General features: G+C 36.1%; 1 protein-coding gene across 2 annotated transcripts in view; it reads right to left on the bottom strand.

Moving 5' to 3' along the window:
- The window catches only part of SGCZ (sarcoglycan zeta), a 1,131,902-nt gene that overhangs the window by 58,258 nt on the left and 1,049,031 nt on the right, over positions 1 to 24,613 (bottom strand). For both annotated transcript variants that reach the window (XM_060406930.1, XM_060406931.1), the window contains exon 5: positions 7,538 to 7,660. In XM_060406930.1, coding sequence (XP_060262913.1) covers positions 7,538 to 7,660 — 123 coding nt within the window. The remainder of the gene's footprint in view (positions 1 to 7,537; positions 7,661 to 24,613) is intronic.

The following is a 24,613-nucleotide window of genomic DNA, read 5'->3' as shown; positions in this document are numbered from 1 at the left end:
CAGTCCATGGAGTCACAAAGAGTTGGACTTGACTGAGTGACTGATACTTTCACTTTCACATTCATACCATGGGATACTACTCAGTAACAACAACAAAAAAAACTACTGATATATACAATAAAACAAATGAATCTCCAGGGAATTATACTGACTGAAAAAAAAAAAAAAATCCCCAAAGGCCATTATAGCATGATTTTGTATGTAAACCATTCTTAACCTGAGAAAATTATAGAAGTGCAGAACAGATATACAATTGACAGGGGTTAAGATGAGGGTAGTTGTGGTCCCCATAGGGCAACATGGGATCCCTGCGGTGGTGGAAATGCCTATGTCTTGACTGTATCAATGTCAATATCCTTTTTGGGACGTTATACTATAGTTTGGAATATGTCACCATGGTGAGAAACTGGGTTAATGTTGCATGGAATCTCGCTGTATCATTTCTTACAAACACATGTGAATTTTTCAATTATTTTTTTTTTTTTCAAAACAAAAGTTTACAGTTAGTGTTCAGTTGGGAATTTTCCTCCTATAGTCAGAATTTTGGGGTTTCTACCTGAGCACTACCTTGACACTTAAGCCTATTCAAAAGGTGTTCCTGAGCACATTTTGATTTTGTCAAAAGTGATCTCCAATTTAACGCAGAGCATGGATGGAAGGGTTAAAATAACTGAAGTTATCTAATCAGGTCAGTGAAATCAGGGTTGAGACCCTATTTCAGTGATGAAATGATGGATCGTACAGAGTAAAGTAACCAGAAGTCTGACACGTCCACTGATAAAGAGAACAAAAGGATAAATGGAACTGCAGGATCCTTTTCAATCAATAATACAGAAGGTCTGTGCTTCTCTCACTCAGCAGGGCCTACAGTCTTCCACTGTTCGCAGCTCAACTACTTTAAAACCTTACTTGGTGTTTTATCAATTCGGCAATTGATATTTAAGAGGAATAGTCTAAGAGACCACATAGTCATTGATATGTCTAGACTCTCCAAGATTTACCATTATACTAAAGCTGAAGAAGCTGAAGTTGAACGGTTCTATGAAGACCTACAAGATCTTTTAGAACTAACACCCCAAAAAGATGACCTTTTCATTATAGGGGACTGGAATGCAAATGTAGGAAGTTAAGAGCTACCAGGAGTAACAGGCAAATTTGGCTTTGAAGTACAAATTGAAGTAGGTCAAAGGCTAACAGAGCTTTGCCAAGAGAACACACTGGTCTAGCAAACACCCTCTTCCAACAACACGAGAGAAGACTCTACACATGGACATCACCAGATGGACAAAACTGAAATCAGATTAATTATATTCTTTGCAGCCCAAGATGGAGAAGCTCTATGCAGTCAGCAAAAACAAGACCAGGAGCTGACTGTGGCCCAGATCATGAACTCCTTAGTGCCAAATTCAGACTTAAATTGAAGAAAGTAGGGAAGATCACTAGATCATTCAGATATGACCTAAATCAAATCCCTTATGATTATACAGTGGAAGTGACAAATAGATTCAAGGGATTAGATCTGATAGACAGAGTCCTTGAAGAACTTTGGATGGAGTTTAGTGACATTGTACAGGAGGCAGTGATCAACACCATCCCCAAGAAAAAGAAATGCAAAAAGGCAAAATGGTTTTCTGAGGAGGCCTTGCAAATAGCTGAGAAAATAAGAGAAGTGAAAGGAAAAGGAGAAAAGGAAAGATATACCCATCTGAATGCAGCTTTCCAAAGAACAGTAAGGAAAAATAAGCCTTCCTCAGTGATTAACGCAAAGAAATAGAGAAAAAAAATAGAATGGAAAGACTATATCTCTTCAAGAAAATTAGAGATACTAAGGGAACATTTCATGTTCAGACAGGCACAATAAAGGACAGAAATGGTACGGACCTAACAGAAACAGAGATATTAAGAAGAGGTGGCAAGAATATGCAGAAGAACCATACAAAAAAGATCTTCATGACCCAGATAACCACGATGGTGTGATCACCCACCTAGAGCCAGACATCCTGGAACGTGAAGTCAAGTGACCTTAGGAAGCATCACTATGAACAAAGCTATTGGAGGTGATGGAATTTCAGTTAAGCTATTTCACATCCTAAGATGATTCTGTGAAAGTGCTGCACTTAATATGCCAGCAAATTTGGAAAATTTCATGAATTTCCTCATATTTCTATTATACCAAGTGTATGAAGTTTTACTTTAACAAAAATAGGAACTATTTGAGTCAGGGCTCTGAGAAATTAAATAAATCATGGAGAAGATTGCTAAGGTGCTCAGAGGAAGCAGCTATTTTCTTGAAGATGGCATAACTCATTTGAATATTCAGTTCTTGTAAGGCCTGAATATTCATTGGAAGGACTGATGCTGAACCTCCAATATTTTGCCATCTGATGGGAAAAGCCAACTCATGGGATAAAACACTGATGCTGGGAAAGATTGAAGGCAGGAGGAGAAACGGGTGACAGGATAAGATGATTAGATGTCATCACTGACTCAATGGATATGAGTCTGAGCAAGCTCCGGGAGGTAGTGAAGGATAGGGAAGCCTGGCGTGCTGCAGGCTTTGCGTGGAGTCGCAAAGAGTTGGACATGACTAAGTGACTGAATAACAACACAGTTCATTATTTATACCCTTCAAAACCAAACAGTTTTCTCCTGGAAATCTGGGAGTCAGAGTGGTTCTCCTCTTTAACATCTCCAAAAACTTTATCTTCACTAACTTAAAAAAACTAGAGGCCATAACCATGCAGACTTGGTGCTGAAGCATTTCCTCAACTCACTGGGCGTGGCGGGGGTTGGAGTGGCTGGGTGGCGGGAGTAGCGGGGAGAAGAGGAAGAAGACGAGGGGGTGGTGGGTGGAGGAGGAGGCTAACAAAAAAAACCAACAGCTAGAAAATTAAGTTGAGTGATTTACCTCCCTCATAGCTCGGTCGGTAAAGAATTTGCCTGCAATGCAGGAAACCTGGGTTCAATTCCTAGGTCTGGAAAATCCCCTGGAGAAGGAAATGGCAATCCACTCCAGTATTCTTGCCTGGAAAATCCCATGGACAGAGGAGCCTGGTGGGGTTGCAAGAGTTGGACACGACTTAGCAACTAAACTAACTACAGACTTAAAATCTTACACTAAAGAAAATGAAATGACTGCACCTTAGAATCCTCAGCAGCTGATCTGATCATATTTTTTTCAGCTGCTGTTCAGACCTAGCAGCTCTATCCTGCAGGCTGCACACCACCAGGCTCTTGGCATTCGGACAGCCCAGAGGAACAATGGTCCCATGTAAGAGAAAGGTTGATTCCAAAGCTGACCTCATCACAGCCTGTCCTGAGTTAACAGACAAGAGCAAGGATGTGAAGACCAACTAATAAAAACAAACCAGAGAATATTGATTCCAGCCCAGAAACATAGTGTTTAATTTATTAATAAAAGACAGCTCTTTGGAAAATCCTTTCTTCTGTTGTCAAACAAGCATTGGGACCTTTCTATCTTTCCAATCATTCAATTAGAGTAGAGACAAGAGAATGCCACTCTTGGCTTTCAAGCAAGCCCGAGGGCACAGGGTGGATACATGATGCACTATTCTTTCAGACTGCCAGTTTTAATTTCTACCATCTGATAAAAAAAAAAAAAGAGAGATCCTTTCTTCTCATACACTGAGCTATTTTTCACTTTTCTCTCAAAGGCAAAATGGGGAGATCTAACTTCATCTAATGGCTTTTAATTTAACATGAAAGTATCCTATAGGGGTAAAGTCTTTCACTTTATAAAGTCAAATAAGTTGCACTTTGTTTTCTAAGTTAATATACTACTTGGAATACAAATGAAAGAACAAATTATAGTTGACTGATTCTGCCTGAAAGCCCTAAATTAAGATTCTTCTGAGTGTAAAGGTTTATATCTTTTATTTACTGACCTGGTCTCAAAAGATAATTGCATTAAGTAATATCTTTGATCAACATTAGGGAATACAAATACAAAGGAAAATAAAATTGTCAAGTATGCATATATGAGCCAAATGTGTGAAACGCCCATATATTCAATGATATAGAGATGGCATGTTAAGGTCATACAAGTATATTCAAATTAAAATTTAAGCAAAGTATTATTGAGCAAGCAAAGCTATATCAAGGGTAAAAAAATTACAAGTTGAAAGCATATGCTTGATTACTGATCAAGCTGATGGGGTAATGAGGGATGGTGGTGTTCAGGGAGCTGTTTTGCCACTTCAGTTCTACTCTCCTGCACCCTAAGAGTATTTAAATACATCGAATACATCCCTGCTATGTTTCAATAGAGGAAATTTAAATATCCTGAACTACACTAGATTTGCAAATAAATATAGTCACAAATGATTCTGTGTCAGGAGTATAGACACACTTATTGTCTAAATAAATTCATCCACTTCTGTTGCCCTGAAAGAGAAGTCCATGTATGAAACACCATTTTTCTTAAAATGTAAATTAGAAAGGATCCATTTTAATCCCCATGGATATTGCTTAAATAGAAAAATTTCTTGTCTCAAATTTAAAATTCTCGAATCAACCTCACACAGATCTCTTGTCACACACAACTTTGAAGTCTTGTCAGCACCACTACCTAATTTATATGAAATACCCTAGAGTCACTGATTCTTTATAGTATTATTTGTTAAATATTCAAGCTCTGCTTGAATGAAGTTACTAATCAATCCCGGTGCCCTTAGATTGCATGCTGCGCTATGCAGTTTTCTCCTCTGAGCACAGGAAATTCTCAATCATATTTTCCTTTGATAACTTTATTTTCCTTTATTTTAGAAGTATCACAGGAAGAAATAAAGCCATGACAAAGTTCATATGCGGCATTCTGGTAATGGAGTAAAGGACTCTGCAGGAATTTGAGAATGCACCCAAGTATATGTTTGTGGCCGCGTCTGTGGATGTATCTGGGCTCTTCTGTAAGAAACAGGAGTGTGGCTAGGTTCTGGGAGAGATTCTAATCATGTTAAAGTACTCCTCAACTTAGCACTTATTTTTGAATGATGTGGAGTCCCTTGCATATCTGCAATGGTTGAAAAGCCAGGGTTACTTATTACAAATGCTTTCATTCTTCCCTTCTGTGTTAAACCACCATCCTTTACAAAAGTCTGCCTGGATTCTGTAATTAAGGACCTCAGAATCAAATTATTTTATTATTTAACATCTTCTGGAGTCATATGATACATCAATATATTATAAAACTGATTAATCAATTTTTGAGATAATACAGATCAAAAGAGAGTATCAAAGAAAAAACTCAAAGCTGTGTGTATACATTTGAGACGGAAAAATGGAAAAAGAGAGCTAGAGTGAGATACATGGATCTAACCATGTAGACATGATACAGTGTACCACACTTACTTCACATACACATTTACACACATGCACACAGAGAGGAAAGAGAGAAAGTGACTGGGTCAGCAGAGATGCCTGCCAAACACAGTTAAGCAAAAAGCAGAGAAATGGAGTTTTTTCAGAGAACACTCTCTTCTGACTTAAGAGTCCAATTAACAGTTCAAGGATGGCTGCCAGGCTACCAACAGAAAGAGGAAATATGGTGAGTATCTACTTACCTCAAAGAAAAATTAAAAAAAAAACACACACACAACTAGGTAATGGGTCTAATTTTGTGAAGAAAGTATTTCACTGCAACAGTTATGAGGAAAATCAAGGTAATATAAAGATCAGAAAAAGTTAGAATTCTGTGAGATCATAAACACTGCAAAGTGCTCTGGAATTTCCCTTTACTTATGAATACAAAGTACTCAATGTGAATATCTGAACATGGATGAAATAATCTTTGGATAAGTGCAATATCCTAAGAGCTATGAGGATTACATTGATATCAAAGCTGATAACTGGCAGGTACTACCAATGTGCAAAAATTGTTAAATATTAAAATCACAAATGCCTAATCCTCCTAAGTGCATTTCTACCCTGGTTCCTGACTTGCCCGTCAACTAGCAACTCAAATATTACCACCAAGGGCCCGATAGTCAATTACCTTTCTGATTTGTCTATGCCCTTTGTCAGCCCAAATCCTTATGCTTTTTCATTTAATAAAAAAGTTTTTGGTTCCCTGACTGTCAACTCAGGACTTAGGAGAGCCAGTGCTTACCTCATGTACGTGATTTCTTCTCTGACTTTCCAAGGAGTTTTTAGAAAGAGAATGAGGCTGACAGGCAGTCATGAAGACCAGTCCAAACACCAGCCCAGTCGTGCACACTCCAGCTACTCAGCAAACTCACAGAAGAAAGACAGAAGGCCCTGGGGGACAGTAAGTCTGGTGGTAGTAGATTGTGAGCCAGACCAGAGATGCCCAGTGAGGATCCCCATTTTGCAATCCTTGCTGAATTTAATTGCCATCTACTTGTGTATCTTTCTTGAAATACACACAAGCCCTCCTATCTGGGATATCCACAATATTATCATTATTAATAAAAATAGAAGGTTAACCTTCACAGTGTCTTCATTATGTGTCCAAGACATTCTAAACACACACAGGCATACATAGGCACGTACACACACATGCACACACACACAGAATTTGAGCACTAATAATCATTATCATTCCAATCATTTAGATTTAAGAAAATAGACAGCATAGAATTTACTCAAAATACTGAGTGTTAGAAGCAGGATTAAACCCAAATAGCCCAAGAGCTGAGGTCATTTAAAATATAAACTGCTCTCAGTGGCCTACAGTCCCCATTTACCTAAATAGATATGACAGGTATCCCGTGAACTGTCCCCAGACTCAAATTTGGGAAATGCTAAGCCACACGTATTTCATTTTTTAAATATAGGCCTCCTTAATATTTCCAAAATATTTTAGCAAAATAACATGTTATTGTAGTTATAACTCAGATAATTCAAAAGATATTGTTCTTAAACTGCTTAAAATAGCCTGAGTAAAATTCTCCCCTATTCCCAATCCTGCTTTTAAATTTCCATTTTCTTGTTTTTTGCTTTTACTTTTTCACTTCAGCTGGTGGTTGACACTAATGGCCCTAATATTAGAATAATGACTTTATTAATGTCTCAATAACAGGTAATTAGCACTATTTCTTGACTTATATGCTTTGGAAGACAATTATATCCCTAAAGAACAAGAATTCAGTTTATTTATAACCTTTCCCTCTACTTCAGTTGATATTTACATTTTAGATCTTCTTTTGCATGTCTTTTACTTTTAAATAATACCTCTAGATTATATTTATCTATCACCTTGAGTCTTTGTACCCCACCTTATCTTCCACCATCCGTACTCAATTTCCTCCCTCTAACCCTGCCTGAGACATGCAGCTTTGCTTTTATATCACTAAGGCTAATATATTTATAGACTTTTCTGCAACCTCAACCTAGGGCTTTCTGTTTGATTACTATTGGAAAATCAAATGATGTTATACCATGATATTATGTGAGACCCAATTTCTGGCATGTGAACCACAGATATTAAAAAGTCATTTCTTCTTCAATTGCATATTCTTTCAGGAAGTAAACAATGTTCCAAGACCTCCATCTACAGTACCTGTAACTTTCAGCTTTTCAGCCCCAATGGTAATCTCATCTTCATCTGCAGAAAACAGCACCCTGCCATCTTCACTCGCTCTCACTTCAAATCTTTTACACTGAGCTTCCACAGCATCAGCTCCTATGGTCAGAGGAAAGGTTTAAAAATGAATCTTGTATCCAAGAAACCATGAACATGTATTTTTTTTTTTTTAGAAAAAGAAGAGAAATACATATATTATTTAATCTCTACAGTATGTTTTATACCTAAATTAGTATTTTGAAATTACCATCCTTTCAGGGTTCTAATTTGGTAGAATATTGCTGGGCCAGGATGGTCGGGTACATATTTGACATCTACATCCCTGACACAGGCCTGACAAAGTCTGTGGGTTTAGCCAGCTGGGACATCTTTGCATGTACACAAGGGGAGACGATGTTTGCTCTGTTCTTGGTGGCTGCCTGCAGACTTGGCACTTTACTTGGCATGTGCTAGAGGCTTCATAGACTTGTGGACAGAAGGACTCTCATTTTTCTCTCTGCAAGTAGACAATAGTGTTTATACTTGCTATAGTGCAAGGAAATTGTGAACCTTTAGTTATTCAACATTCCATAGATGCTAATATTGACATTTGTTCACTCTTTATTACTACCTAATATGAATTCCATTTTGGATTCAATATTGTAAATGTATGTGTGATATAGCACATATATATTTAATGTTCTCCAATGTATTGTCTAATCAATAATTTTCATTATTAAAATGTAATATTAAATAAATATAATTGTATCATGTAGTGGAAAATCTATTTTCAATTTGTTGGACCACTTTGCATATTAATCCACCCACAATCCACAAAGCCAGCTCCCATATTAAAAAAAAAAAAAACATAATTAATTTGAGAGCAAGGTTTCAGCAAAAAGAGCAAAGTGGTCAGGGGGTAGGGAATTGCTATTTCCATAACACTGATTTATTTATTTTGGCATATGCATTTGGCATATGCATCTATGTCTTCGTCTCTTGTTAAGATTTGGACCATCCCTCCTCTGCTATCTACAGCAGAAACTCTTGTCAGATACAATGTGGTCCACGCAGGGACCTGGGCATAGCACACTTTGCGCCTATTTTCATTTCTCTCTACATATGCTATGGGCTGAATGTGGATTCTCCAAATTCATATCTGGAAATCCTAACTCATAATGTGATGGTGTTAGGACATGGGATCTTTGGAAGTTAATTAGGTCATGTGAATGGAGCCCTCATGTGTCAGGCTGGTGCCCTAATCAAAAGACACAAGTGAGCTTGCTTTCTCCCTGTGTGTAATTTGCCACCTGAAGACACAAGGAGAAGCTGGCTGTCTGCAAGTCAGGAAGCGGTCTCTCACCAGACACTGGATTTGTTGCCACTTTAATCTTAGACTTCCCTTCAGAACTGTGAGAAATACAATTCTGTTGTTCAAGCCACCCAGTGTATGGTATTTTGTTATGGCAATCTGAATGGACTAAGACGATGTACTATCATGTTTTGTTAGCTATATGACCCCCAGGAGTTCAAAACAGGTTATATTTGTACTTCAAAATAACCTCCAAATTTAAAATTATCTCTAGCTTCTAGTAGGCATTTAGAACTTTCTTCCCCTTTCCTTGTCCTCATCCCCACCTCAGAACTACTCTCAATACCTGTCTGGGGGCTTTAGTAACTTACATCTCCCACCATTACAGCTTCTTAGGAGCCCTTAATAAAATGAAGGCATTAATTTACATACCCTGATAACATGGGATAATTTCTCTGAAAACAGGAAACTTTTCTCATATTCTGAAACTACTTACATGTTTTCAGATCTACAAAGAAACTGTGACAAACTCCAAGTAGAACAATGCTAAGTACTTTAAAACTGTGCTAACCATGCAAGGTATCAAGTTCAAAACAGCATGAACAGTATTTTAAAGTCTGTTTTTTATTTTTTTTTAAGCAAATAACTTTCCTTACAGGATTTAATGGTAATATTGGAGAAACTGTGGAATACCTGTTGTTCATGTTCAAAGTCATTGCATTTGATCTTGTAAACATTATTTCAGCAGTCTGTATTCAGCTGATTGTGTGTTTTTTTTTCCTAATCATGCTCTAACTTCCCTGTATTGAGCTTTTAATCTTTGAACCGTAATAACTCAAATGGATGATGTTCAAAAAGTCATGCTTGAGGCCAGAAGTGCTGATAAAAGTGATTTCTGGGTTTTGAGGCTTCTGTGTTTCAATCTATCTTCTGGGCACTGAAGCATACATTAAATATGAACTGCCTAAAGATATTACAGATACTGTACACGTAAAGCCTTGCTTCCTGCAAATGTATTTAATTACTGGATAAATTGGTCCACATAATATATCACTGACCTTAACGACATTGAACTGTACAGATCACTGTGCTTATGTATACATATATCCACATATACCACACACACACACACACACACACACCCCAGGAAGACTTTTCTTGGCGTAATACTTAATGTTGTTATATTGGAGATACTTTATGAGTTGAGTGTCTGGATGTGGTCAAATGAGTTGATATCTGAATTCATTACATTTAAGTAAGCACAAGAAAATAAGCAGTTGAGAAACGTTCATGCACCTGGAATAGAAGAGAGGCATCTAGGCTGTAAATAAACGGAGGCAGACTCATCCAATTGACTAACAGATATATAAATTAATACATCAGACTACACTTTATTCAGCATATTAGTATAATTACAGAAGGCAAAATTACAAGTAATTAGCAATGCACTGATAGTAAGTAAATATTTTAAGTCAGAAAATAACTTTGAATATACGGTGCTTCTATACATTGCTTTCATTCTCTGCAAATAGGAAGCAGTTAATATATGTAATTGGACACATACTGCATAGTTGTGAATGTTTATGTTTAAAGTTAATATATTAGGCTATATGAAACTGAATTTATTATAGAAAAGTTATGACCAACCTAGATAGCATATTCAAAAGCAGAGACATTACTTTGCCGACTAAGGTCCGTCTAGTCAAGGCTATGGTTTTTCCTGTAGTCATGTATGGATGTGAGAGTTGGCCTGTGAAGAAGGCTGAGCGCCGAAGAATTGATGCTTTTGAACTGTGGTGCTGGAGAAGACTCTTGAGAGTCCCTTGGACTGCAAGGAGATCCAACCAGTCCATTCTGAAGGAGATCAGCCCTGGGATTTCTTTGGAAGGAATGATGCTAAAGCTGAAACTCCAGTACTTTGGCCACCTCATGCGAAGAGTTGACTCATTGGAAAAGACTCTGATGCTGGGAGGGATTGGGGGCAGGAGGAGAAGGCGACGACAGAGGATGAGATGGCTGGATGGCATCACCAACCCGATGGACGTGAGTCTGAGTGAACTCCGGGAGTTGGTGATGGACAGGGAGGCCTGGTGTGCTGCGATTCATGGGGTCGCAAAGAGTTGGACACGACTAAGAGACTGAACTGAACTGAACATGCTTTGTGTTGTCTTATTCAGATAATTCAAAAGTCAGCATCTCATATTCTCTAAGCTATGTCACCTTAGGATCCAGTTGTTCAGAGGGGCAGTGATACCCATTTCCATCTTATCTCAATCAAAGATGCTTTTAGAGATGCAGGAGAGCAACATATTTGAATATCTCTGGGTAAAGAGCTCTGGTTCCTTAGCAGGCAGATCATGGGAGATGAGTTATCCAGGCAGTTCTACATTTTATTAGTCATCTTAAAACAACAACTTGCTCACTAAAATATCCAGGTTTCTCTGAGAAATTCACGTCAGCAACTTCAAAATCAAACAAGGAACAATGAGGCACAGAAGAAGAAAGGATGGGAATTGATCAAGATGGCGTCAACCTCCCCCCATCACCACATCAAAAACACGTCTCCATGTGGAAAACTTCTCACTGAAAACTAACTGGAAACTGGCAGGAGGGCTGCTGTACAACCAAGCTCTAAGACAATTTGCAGGTAATCAGGAAGCAAGGGAAGACAAGTCATGTGATTTGGACCTGTGCTCCCTGGGAGTGACTAGGAGGAAAGGAAGAATACAGAGGTGGACACACTGAGGAGCAAGAGCCTCTGATTGGGTGCCTGGGTCTTGGGATCTGCTGTGGGGAAGACCAGCTGGTTAGAGGACCACTGGGGGAGAGAAGAGGGCTTTGGGAGGCCTGGACGCTGATGGCAAGGGGTGTTCTCACTGGTTTGCCCTGAAGGCAGGTCTGAAAGGGCAGAGAGGACTGCTCTAGAGCCTCCAGGTTTCCTGTGACGGCCTTGGCTTGTGACCCAGACTGAGCCGAGAAAATGCTCTGGTAATACTGAACATCTTTTCATGTGCCTATTGGTGATCTGTGGTGCTTCCCAGGTGGCACTGCAGGTAAAGAACACGCCTGCCATTGTAGGAGAAGTGAGAGACCCGAGTTCTGTCCCTGGGTCGGGAGATCCCCTGGAGGCTGGCATGGTAAACCCACTCCAGTATTCTTGCCTGGAGAATCCCATGGACAGAGGAGCCTGGTGTGCTACGTCCATAGGGTCACACAGAGTTGAACACAAGTGAAGCAAAGCAGCATGCACGTAATCTGTACACTGTTGGTGAAAATGCAAATTGGTATAGCCACTGTGGAAAACAGTACAGAAGTTTCTCAAAAAACTAAAAAACATTTGCCAACATGACCATGCAATCCTTTCCCCTGGAAAATCTTATTATGGATTGTAAATGCTGGGTTCACCCCAAATCCCCAAAATACTAATTTGAAAAGATATATTCACACCAATATTCATAGCAAAAATTGTCAAGCTACGGAACAACCTAAGTGTACATCAATGGATGATTGGATGAAGAAGATATGGAATATTACTCAGCCATAAAATAATGAAATTCTGCCATTTGCAACAACATGAATGGACCTAGATGAGCGTTCCTGGTGGGTCAGATGGCAAAGAACCTGCCTACCATGCAGGAGACCTGGGTTTGATCCCTAGGTGGGACGATTCCCCTGGAGAAGGGAATGGGTACTCATGGACCGAGAAATTATTATGCATAGTGAAATAAGACAGAAAAAGACAAATACTGTATGATGTCACTTACACGTGGAATCTAAAAAATAAAGGAATGCATGTCAGGAAAACAGAAACAGACTCATAGATATAGAAAGCAAATTAGTGGTTACCAGAGGGAAGAGAGAGATGAAGGCAAGATAGCGATCTGTGATTAAGAGATACAAACTATTATGCATGAAGGAGATAAGCAACAAGGATATATTGCATAGCACAGAGAATCATACCATTATCTAGTAATAACCTTTAATGAAATATAACTTGCAGAAATACTGAAACACTACGCTGTGCACCTGAAACTAACGTAATATTGTAAATTGGCTACACTTCAATGTTAAAAAGAACAAGAAAAGAAAATTGGCAGGAAAGAAAGAGGAAATACAGAAGAGAAACAATCGGTGTCTTTAAAGGATTGAAGTGTTCAATATATATCTGAATATTTTCCCTAGTCCATTTAATATTCTGCATAGTTTCTTTAAAATCAAACAAAACAACAACGTTAGTATCTTATTTCCCTCAGAGATGGCTCCACTGCCCTTTTTGAAATATTCCTATTTCTGACAGTCATATTCAGTAGTCAAAGGCATGTTTTCTGACAAGTAGAGAGGCTCCATTAATTTACCTACTGACTTGGCATTTTCTATGTTAAATCAGTCAAAGACATGAATTGGAAAATTTTCTTCAATAGAAATCTCTAATGGGGCTCAAATAATATATTTCCATGGGGCCTCTTGGTACTATTTAGTACTGATTTAGAGAAAACAAGGCAAAAATCAAAATGGATATGTCTGATTATCTCTGGTGTGTTTTCCTCAAGCATAGCAGGATGAATTCTTTCTCCCTATATAACTCTAATTTTATATGTCTGTCAATATTTTCAAGGCCTTGAAGAAGAAGATTATTAAAAGTTTCAAAATTCCCCCAAGAAAAACTAAAACAAGATTCAATATAGTCAACTACATTCATTGTTCCAAAATTGCTGATTTAGAATTATCATGGGTCAGGAAAAAAACAAAACCAAGTTTGAAACAAAACAAAATAAGCTGCTTCCATGGAATATAAACAACAATAAGCCTGTAGTTTATTTTACATGTTTGTCATTAAAATCTTGCACATGGAAAAATGTACTCTGAGTGTGTTGGGGGGAAAAGAGGAGAAGCAGCAGCAAAAAGGAAAAGTCCTCACGGCCCAGCTGGGAAGCTTGTCTCAGAAGGGCTACTGAGCCCAGGACACCTGCAATTCTCATGTCATCTGGTCAGAGATGAGTCTGTTTCTTTCTTCTGGCCTCCAGGTACTGCCTCTGCTTTGTAATTGGAGGAGCAGCCATTCTTCCACTAGCAATTAGGTAGGTACATGAACTCTGAGGTTATATTCACCTTTATCTCTCCCTGGAAATCCCTACCATCCATTGACTAGACTGATGCCTTGTGACAGCAATGCTTCAGTTGAAGTGTGTATTTAAGTTGAAATAAGTCCCATGGCTCTTCACCCTTTGTACTTCTGAGCTTTTTTTTTTTTTTTTTTAATCATTTCCTTGCTAATCGATGGTCATGTACTATTACTTGCCATCTTCCTTTTCTAAAAGGTTATGAAAAATGTATGCATATAATAATTATATAAATAATGTTACTCATCACCCTGTGGAAGAAATACCTACTATTTCCAAAATAGGGGAAGCTTTCGCTGTAATTTGTCCTTCATCACCTGTCCTTTCATCCTCAGTGAGCACCAGAGGTCAACATTGTCTCGAAAAGGGCTTTTATCACTCCTGCTTTTCAACCTTTTGTGTCCTTCAAACATTTCTTCTTAGTTTTGCACGTTTTGCACAACACACACATGCACACCCTGCTATCTTATTTTATATTTTCTCAGTGACGAGGTTATTTTTTGTCAATTTAGATTCGTGAAATTCATTATTTCCACACATGTAGCCCTGGTTTATTCATCTTCACCGCTATATTCTATCATGTGGATATATCACAAATTGGTGATCCATTTTCCACTGACAATCTTTTAGGTTGTTTCTAGAATATCAGAATCAGTAACAGTGATTCTATAAACATTTTGCACATATCTCCTTTTACATGTGGGCGTGAGTTTTCTGGGTTTTATATTTGGGTGTGGGATGGCTGGACAGTAGAGTGTACTTCAAATTTTACTAGATAGTAATTTTTTTCCCCAAACTGTTGTACTGATTTACATTCCCTACAGAGAAAGCATGAATGTTCCAGTAGTTCCACAACATTGCAAGCACTCAATGTTAAAAGACTAATTTTTACCAATCTAAGTGTTAAAAGGTATACCAGTATGGTTTCAATTTACAACTCCCTGATTTCTGTTGAAGTAAACATCTTTTTTTGTGCCCCTGCTCCTCAATCTTCTTTACTGACAATATACTCCCTATAGTGAGTCAACAGGTGCGTGGGGGCCAACTCTCTCCCTAGAAGTGGTTCAGTTCTCATAAGGTATTATCCTCTCTGACCAAAGCAATTAATCTATACACATGCATGTAACTTAAATGCTCTCCTGACTTTGCTCTAGGTTTTGAAAAAGAGGCACATTCTTCTTTTGAGATCAGACACTTAGCATGATGTAAACTTGAAGCTCTTAAGGCTAGCAATATTCTCAACATGCAGAACATCTGCCTGAGAATTCAGCCAGTCAGTGGAAAGGAGAAACATGGCAGAAACAGAATAAAAGGGCAGAATGATACTTCTGAAATTAATGCTTAACTAGGGACCCAGAGATATACGGTTCAAGCTCTAAACTTTCCATTTATATAAATCAATACATTACTCACCCACCCCATCCACGTTGAAAGGTTAACAAATTTTGTATTGGGTTTTCCCTTTTACTTTTTATTTTCTTCTTTAAGTTTCTTTGCATTCTCTCTCTGTCATGTTCATCTTTATTCAACAGAAATTTAGTAATTTTTCACCATTAAGCATTGCTGCATTTCGTCACAAAAGTTCATCAGTGTATAATTAAAAGGAAAAACTATGCCCTGTATATCTAGATTAAAAAGCATTAATAACATATCAAAAGTTATTACAATTGATTTATCGTGAATACTTAGCAATTGAAACTATTGTAGATATAGAAACAGGATGTCAAAACAAAGCAATATTTGACAACACTAGAAGAAAAAATAACCACATGCAGATTGTTGATGGGAGATTATAAGATATTTCTCTCAGCAATGTAGAAAAAAAAGTAATAACATTAATGAGAGAATTAATATATTTTTTTAACCAAATTTGACATATTGGTCATGCACTGAATCTTTAAATATTTTGCCCCTCTGCAATTGAATATTTTTTCCAGTTTTATTGAAATATAATTGTCATACTATATTATATAAGTATAAAGCTTTTAGCATAACAACTTGACATATACATTGGGGAATAATTGAATATTTAATTGATGATTTTATTTCAATCGACTCTATCAAATACTCTAAAAAGTATATCATTACTCTTGCTTAATGCAAATCTTAACAGATTATAGTATGAAAATTATAGAGATTTTTTTATCTGACCAGAGTACAATCTGTTTTAAATAACAAATGTTAATTGACAATTCCCATATGTTTAGAAATTAAGAAATTCACATTAAAATGAGCAAGATGCACATCTAATTTAAATTAGAAAGTGTTTCAAACTAAACAATGATTACAATATTATTACTATGAACACTTGTAAAATGTGGTAAGTCAATACTTACAACAAAATGTCTAGCTTCAAATGGCTATATTGGAAGAAAAGACTAAAAATTAATTAGCAGACATCTATGTTGAGAAGCTAGAAAACAGTGATAAGACAACAAAAGATAAATCCTCAAAATGTAAATGGAAAAAATAATGAGTAGATATTAATGAAATAGAATACAAACCTAAAATATACTAGGTCAATGAGGTCAAAAGCAGGTTTAATACAACTAGTAAAACTGACTAAATTATGGTGAAATTAATTAATAGAAGATTTAAATATAACCATATATATCAGTAATAAAAGGGACATTAATACAGATATAGATGTTCAAATGTTACAAATATTTTATAGGAACATTATACCCATAAATTTGCAAATTTGTTTGACTTGAAAAAAATGCCTGCAAAATATTACTTAGAACATTGACTCAAAAAAAAGAATAAACAGAAAACCTGAGCACTTCTAGTATAATAAAGTATAGTATAAAATAATACAGAAGTTACAAAATTTTAAACCTTTACATATATACACATACACACATTCAGACACACGTGCACACGTGCACACACACACACACAGATTCTGGTCTGTACTATTCAGGGAAGAATTAATTTGAATAATGCATCTTTTAATGAGAACAGTATAATAGGAAATACTCCCCAACTAATTCCATTAAGCTCGTATAATTCTGACACAAAAACTTTATAGAGATAGCAAATGAAATACTACGGTATAATTTTACTTATAATCAAAAAGCCTAAGTAAAACATGAGCAGACTATGTTTACCCCAGGCATGTAAGAGTGATTTATATTGTACATTCAGTATATGTATTTAACTATCTTTGAAGTTTTAAACAGAAAAGACAGGATTGGTTCATATAGGTTTAAAAATTGTTTGACAAAATTCAATGCTCTTCATAAGAAAAGTGTAGTCACTCAGTCATGTCTGACTCTTTGCGACCCCATGGACTGTAGCCTGCAGGAGCTCTGTGCATGGAATTCTCCAGGCAAGAATACTGTATTGCCATTCCCTCCTCCAGGGGATCTTTCTGACCCAGGGATCAAACCTGGGTCTCCTGAACTGCAGGCAGATTCTTTAACCTTTGCGCCACCAGGGAAGCCCCTTTATAAGAAAACCATCAACTAAACTTCGTTTCCTTTATCTGATAAAGGGATCCACAAAAACCTATTATACACCTGACACCTAATGACATTCTGAAAGCTTTCCTTACAACATAAGGAAGCAGAAAATAATACCTACTATTAACAATTATATTCATCATTGTTCTAGAGATCATAATCAGTGAAAAATAACTAGAAAATGATTTGGTAATTTTTGAGGATTGTAAAGATAGAAACAAAATGAGATTGTTCATTGGTGACATGTTTTCATCTACAGAAAATCCAAAGAATCCACAAAGAAATCTTTACAATTGGGAAATCAATGTATCAAGGTCTCTGAATGCAAGGTCAATATACAAATATCAATTCTACTTTAGAAAACAAAAGCTAAATGATATATGTATTAGCAGAATTAGAGAAAAACTGTCATCATTTTCATATAAGAATTTATTCAAAGACTAACAAAGAATCTACAGGAAAATAATTAAATGATTAAGAATTTAACAAACTGCTTCGATAGTCAAGAATGACTCTTGATTCCAGATTTTCAATCCAAGTGTAGTTTTGTATAGTCCAAGGTCTACAATTGTGACCTTGTACACAATATGATACAACTGTATTGCTGTGTATGCATGCATGCTCAGTTGCTTCAGTGTCTGACTCTTTGCGACTGCATGGACTGTAGCCAGCCAGGCTCCTCTGTCCACGGGATTCTTCAGGCAAGAATTCTGGAGTGTATTGCCATGCCCTCCCTCGGGGGATCTTCAAGACCCTTGGATCAAACACATGTCTCCTGTGTCTCCTGCACTGCAGGCAGATTCTTTACCCAATGCCACCTAAATGATAATGGTTTCTTCCAATAACACTTCTATAATCTTATATATTATACACCCTTGTCCTGGACACAAGTTACACACTAAGAAGCATTCATTTATATTGAAGTGGTATTTAAACCATGTTTCTTTAGTCTTATATGATTCAAAGTATTAATTATCAGCAACTTAAAAGTATCATTAAACATTCACTATATTTCAGATATTAGGTTAAATGCTGAGTATATGAAAATAAAGAACAAAAGTGTTTTGTATCCAAGGGTATGATAGTATATTCGAGTTACTAAACAATTATACAAGGCTGATAAACCAAAATCTATATTGATTGTCTGATTAGGCTTATCTGTGCTACTTCCCTACTAGAGGCACCACAATCAATCTATAGATACTCACAGGTACAGTTTTAAATAGTAACTTTAAACAGCACAGCTTGTAAAGAAAAGACAAATATTTTAAAAAGAAAATATTTTCTTTTTAAAAATATAATGTAACATAGACTTCATATTCCCTGTGTATGCTTACTCTGTTAGATTTTAGTTCCGTTTACCTGATGATCGAACCTGGTTCTCCTGCATTGCAGGCAGATTTTTTACCATATGACCCACAGGGAAGCCCTTGTTCCACCACAGCAACATGGGTTTGATAAAAGTATTTTTATAACTTAAACCTACAGGAAAATTCATTAGAGCACAATGAGATTCAGTACTTTCTAAAATGGAGTACCCCACCCTAATGGTTGTTATGGCAACAAGAGTCTATCACTGCATGCATGAACTAATATTGACTAAGAGGAAGTAATTTTCTTTTTAATTAGGCTTTATAACATTTAAGTATCTTCTTAATCTATAATATCTAATCAATAGCTTAGTTATATATCTGGACTATAAAATTTTTCCACTTCAAATGATCAATCAATTCAGGTTCTCACTACTCACTCTAATTGGTCTTATCAAGATTTGGAATAAACCTTATTTTTCAAAATTTAATAGCCCTGAACCTCATCTTACAGTAGCAGCTGATGCATTCAATATGTTTTTCCTTAAGAGCTTTTCTCACTAGACTTGATAAACCACACTCTTGGCATTGTTACTGGCTCACAATCATACTTTCCCAGCCTGCATCCTTGCTTTCTTCTTTTCTTCCTATTCTCTAAACATTTACATGCTTCAGAGGTCAGACTAATGACTCTTAAACTGTATTCTGGGTGGAAAGTGTACAGAGGAAAACAAAAAGAAAAAAGAATCAAAGGAAATTCTCTCTATTTATTCCTCTCATTTCTGCATTCATCTTGGGTTTCTCATCCAGGATCATGGCTGTAAGTAATATGCATGTGTTGAATCCAGAATTTCTAACATATGCTCTAATATTTACCTGGAAATCTAAGTTTACATAAACAACTCTTTACAGATGTCTAGGAGGCACTGAAATACAGAGCATCTTAATAAGAACTGATTTTTACACACTTGCCAAATGATTTTTTCCTCAGTAATCTCCTTTTCAGTGACTAGGACCACAATTTATCCCAATAGTTTAGCCCTCTACCTTTAAGGTTTATCTCAGCTCCCACTTCTACTTTTTCCCACTGTGCCATTTTTCCTTCTAAGCCCCTGACTGATACAGAACCCCAAAGAATGAGGTAAATACACTGAAATATTTATTTTCATAAAAGAATGACAAAAGCACAGTTAGTGAATAAAGACTGAATCATTTAGTTAACACAAAAAGCTCAGTTAATTCAGAAATAGCATTGCTCTAACAGCATTGCTTTCTTCCAGCTCAATAAAATGGCAGTCTAATGAACTGTTTAAAAAAGGTAACAGGATTTTCAGATTTTAACAAAAAGAAATAATATTTCACTAAGATCCACTTTCCCCCTCCATCCATCTTTCTCATAACATTCTTACTTAGTCTCTAGAAAGTTTTCTTGGTATCCTAGATATTTTAAAATATTCAAGAACAATTGTTAATAACTAAAACTCCCCTATGCTCAAGCTAAGATTTTGGATATACTAGTAATGTTTAGGGGTGAGGATATGACAAAATCATTTACTTAATTAAATATTTGTGTTATTTCTGATACTTTAGGCAGTTAACTGGGTTTCAGTAAAGATCACTTGAATTTGTTAAAAATAATTTGCAAAATGGATTTCTAAGTTTCTGATTTCCTGATCTATTACTCAGTATGTATTCTTTTATTCATTCCCAGTGTCTCCCTTTCAAAATAGGTATTTAAAACAATATGTGTTTTAGAGTCACCTAAAGTAACTTCCTACATTGTTATCACCCAAAATGAAGCTTCTAATTCATTTCAACATATTGTCATTCACTTTAGTATATATTTTTAAAAACTCCAAGGAGATTCGCCAATTCAAAGCACTCTTTGTTATCAGATTATCCAGCTAAACATGAAAAAAAAAATTTATAGCCACATGAGCAGCATATTTAAAATACTAGTCTGAATTTCCCTCTCCAGCATAAACCCCCAATGTGTCTTTCCCTGGAAATAGCTTTTTGGTTTTCAGAGAATGTAAATAATCTGAAGATGAAATTAAACAGAATATTAGGATATCTGAAAAACTGGTATGACAAATTCTTTTGTCATCATTTATTGCAGGCATATTAAAGAGTTGAAAGTACATTTCCAAAATGTTCATTCTGGATATTCCCATGTATCAGAATGCTTGTTAGGGTGTTTATTTTTCTGATACGTGTTTGGTATGTGGTCCACAGTTATAATGGAGATATGACGGTCTTGGGGATACAGGCTTCTTCTACTTTTTTCTCTGCCCCTCTTAAACTACACTTCCAGCTTGGAAACCAACATAGGTCCTGCTGGTCATTTTCTTTTTTCCTACAAGAATGTCAGCTACATTTTGTTTAGGAAAGTTGTGTTTGTATGTCTCCTCCTTGAGACAGTAAATTGTATAGAATTTAAGGACAATTTTCTATCAATTCCTTCACTGTGTAGTATAATTCTAGATCATGAAAGATTGAAATAATGTTATAAATTCTGTAAAGAAGCACCTTTCTGAATAGAACCTTGATGCAAGTGGTATTTTTTTCATTATTAAAATTACTTGATTTTTGAAAGTTAAACTTCATTTCAACAAACATATAATGAATCTCATTCTAGAGAGCAGCAAGAGAGAATAGAGGGTAGTTCCAATTTTTAAAAAGACAGCATCTAAAATTGTACAAATCTCCTTATTTATATCTCATTGGCTAGAACTCAGGCACATCTGATTGTAAGGGAGACAAATAGTCTTGAACTGAATAGTTGTATGCCTGGCTGAGACTTGAGATTGTATTACTAAAAGAGAAGGAAACAATAGTTATGGGCAAGAAGCAACTAACATTACCTATAACATCATCCAAGTGCTTTTCTTCAGAAGTTAACCTTGATAATTCCTCAGAGTTTGGAAAACTCTACAGTCAACATTTATATATCTTTCTCTTACTATTCTTTTGCTATGAATGTTTGGATTCTGTATCTTGTAGGATTTCTCATCCTAATTCTAGTTGTACTTTATCTAACAGAATACTGAACCTCTTGCCTATAAACAAAAGAGAGGAAGGCTAACAGAAGCAAAACCACTTATATTTGAGTCATATGTACTTTGCAAACACAGTGTTTTGTTAATACAAAATATGTATGACCTGCTGAGGAAATGCCATCAATCAATTACTCTTAAAAGCAAACCACATATATAAGAAGATACTTGCTATATTTCTTCTGAAAATTCTAACTGGGTGGAGCTTTATAGTCAAAACAGAACATAGATAATATTATTGTTTTTCTTTAGCAAATTAGTAATACTATGTTTTTCAGTAAATTTTTTCATTTAAAGGAAAATAAATGGTAAGAAGGAAAAGAACACTGCTGTGTCTTGCTAATAGCGTCCTCTTTGATAACAACCACCAAATACCCTCATCCAATATGAATTTCTTTCTTAATAACACATAATTTACATATTGTTCAACATTTCACTTTTTATAACTAAATATCTAATATTGCTTTTCAAAATATGCACATTTAAAAATGTAATATCACATTCAGATGTGAAATGCTTTGCTACCTCCAAGCATTCTTTAATGAAAATTATCAGTAAACTACTATGAATAAATTCAATATGATATTTGAACTTTATTCCAGAATTCTGAGCAATTTTAATATTTTATTTATTTTACTTGGTTCTTTATTTCTTTTTCATCTTTACTAATTAGATGAGAATGAACTGACGTTAGTAGTTTCTCAATATTACCTTAATATCATTCTAGCATTATGTTTAGCTATATAAGTCATAAATCACTATAAAGGAGAAAAGTAGATAGATTTCATGGAGTACACATTTGAATTTGGAATACAACTTTCAGTTTTAAAATTAAATTAGCATGTCAAGCAACCTGAAAAAATGTAATACAATATGAAGGAATTAAGGTGCATTCTGTAAAAGACTATACTCCCTACCTAGATGAAAATTATAAATACATTTTTACATATGTGTGTATGTTTGCACATACTGAAAGAAATGATATTTTAAAAAGGCACAGTTAAATATATGATGAGATAACTTTTTAAATGCCTAATCTCCTGATGGAAAACTATAATTTATAAGCTATCAAAAACTTTTCTCCTATGTTATTGCCATAAGTCAAGTTTTATTTTTTGACAAGGTAGTGTATTTACATGATAACAATAGTTAGAAGCACAAGGTACACAAAAGAAGTCTCATTTCTACTCTTCCCCTAGAAATTCTTTTTCACTATTTCCCCTAAGTGGAAAATTTCTGTGACTCCTTTTGAAACTCTCTTCTAATTTTTAGTAAATAGAAACACAGGTAAATATATCCCTCTTTCTTAAACAAAATATACACTTTTCATAATGTTTGTTCATTCCTTTTCCTATAACAATTGTAGTCCATTGAAAAATATTTTTTCAACTCATGACAATTAAAATGAATGAAGGGATATAATAATTCAAACACCCAAACTTCTCTAGTTTTGTCTTTTTTGACAAATATTTATTTTATATTTGCATGGGGTTATACTGATAAGTTGTGACTGCTTAACTCTTGAGAAATCTGTATGCAGGTCAGGAAGCAACAGTTAGAACTGGACATGAAACACAGACTGGTTCCAAATAGGAAAAGGAGTACGTCAAGGCTGTATGTTGTTACCCTGATTATTTAACTTCTATGCAGAGTACATCATGAGAAACGCTGGACTGGAAGAAGCACAAGCAGGAATCAAGATTGCCGGGAGAAATATCAATAAACTCAGATATGCAGATGACACCACCCTTATAGGCAGAAAGTGAAGAGGAACTAAAGAGCCTCCTGATGAAAGTGAAAGAGGAGAGTGAAAAAGTTGGCTTAAAGCTCAACATTCAGAAAACTAAGATCATGGCATCTGGTCCCATCACTTCATGGGAAATAGATGGGAAACAGTAGAAACAGTGTCAGACTTTACTTTGGGGGGCTCCAAAATATGGTGATTGCAGCCATGAAATTAAAAGACGCTTACTCCTTGGAAGAAAAGTTATGACCAACCTAGACAGCACATTAAAAAGCAGAGACATTACTTTGCCAACAAAGGTCCGTCTAGTCAAGGCTATGGTTTTTCCTGTGGTCATGTATGGATGTGAGAGTTGGACTGTGAAGAAGGCTGAGCACCGAAGAATTGATGCTTTTGAACTGTGGTGTTGGAGAAGACTCTTGAGAGTCCCTTGGACTGCGAGGAGATCCAACCAGTCCATTCTGAAGGAGATCAACCCTGGGATTTCTTTGGAAGGAATGATGCTAAAGCTGAAACTCCAGTACTTTGGCCACCTCATGCGAAGAGTTGACTCATTGGAAAAGACTCTGAGGCTGGGAGGGACTGGGGGCAGGAGGAGAAGGGGACGACTCAGGATGAGATGGCTGGATGGCATCACTGACTCGATGGACGTGAGTCTGAGTGAACTCCGGGAGATGGTGATGGACAGGGAGGCCTGGCGTGCTGCGATTCATGGGGTCACAAAGAGTCAGACATGACTGAGTGACTGAACTGAACTGAACTGAACTCTTATTCATCAACAACGTATTTATCATTTTGTTGAATACATTGGTGCCATATGAACTAAATTTTCACATGACACAGAAACTAGAGAAATAACTACATAACAAATCAGAATACCAAACGATTTTGACAAGTTGTCATGATGGGATTGGATAATAGTTTTTAAAATATATTTTGAGATATATTTTTTTGGGTACAAAGAGACACCTTTGAAAAGCAACACAAAAACAGAATATGAGGAAGGAGAATTATCAACACCTATGGGATAAAAGTGTTTTATCTGTTAGACAACTATGCCTGATGTG

This window comes from Ovis aries, chromosome 26 (assembly GCF_016772045.2).
Source record: "Ovis aries strain OAR_USU_Benz2616 breed Rambouillet chromosome 26, ARS-UI_Ramb_v3.0, whole genome shotgun sequence".
In the NCBI taxonomy this organism is placed as follows: Eukaryota; Metazoa; Chordata; class Mammalia; order Artiodactyla; family Bovidae; genus Ovis; species Ovis aries.
This window is presented reverse-complemented; position numbering and strand designations above follow the sequence as displayed.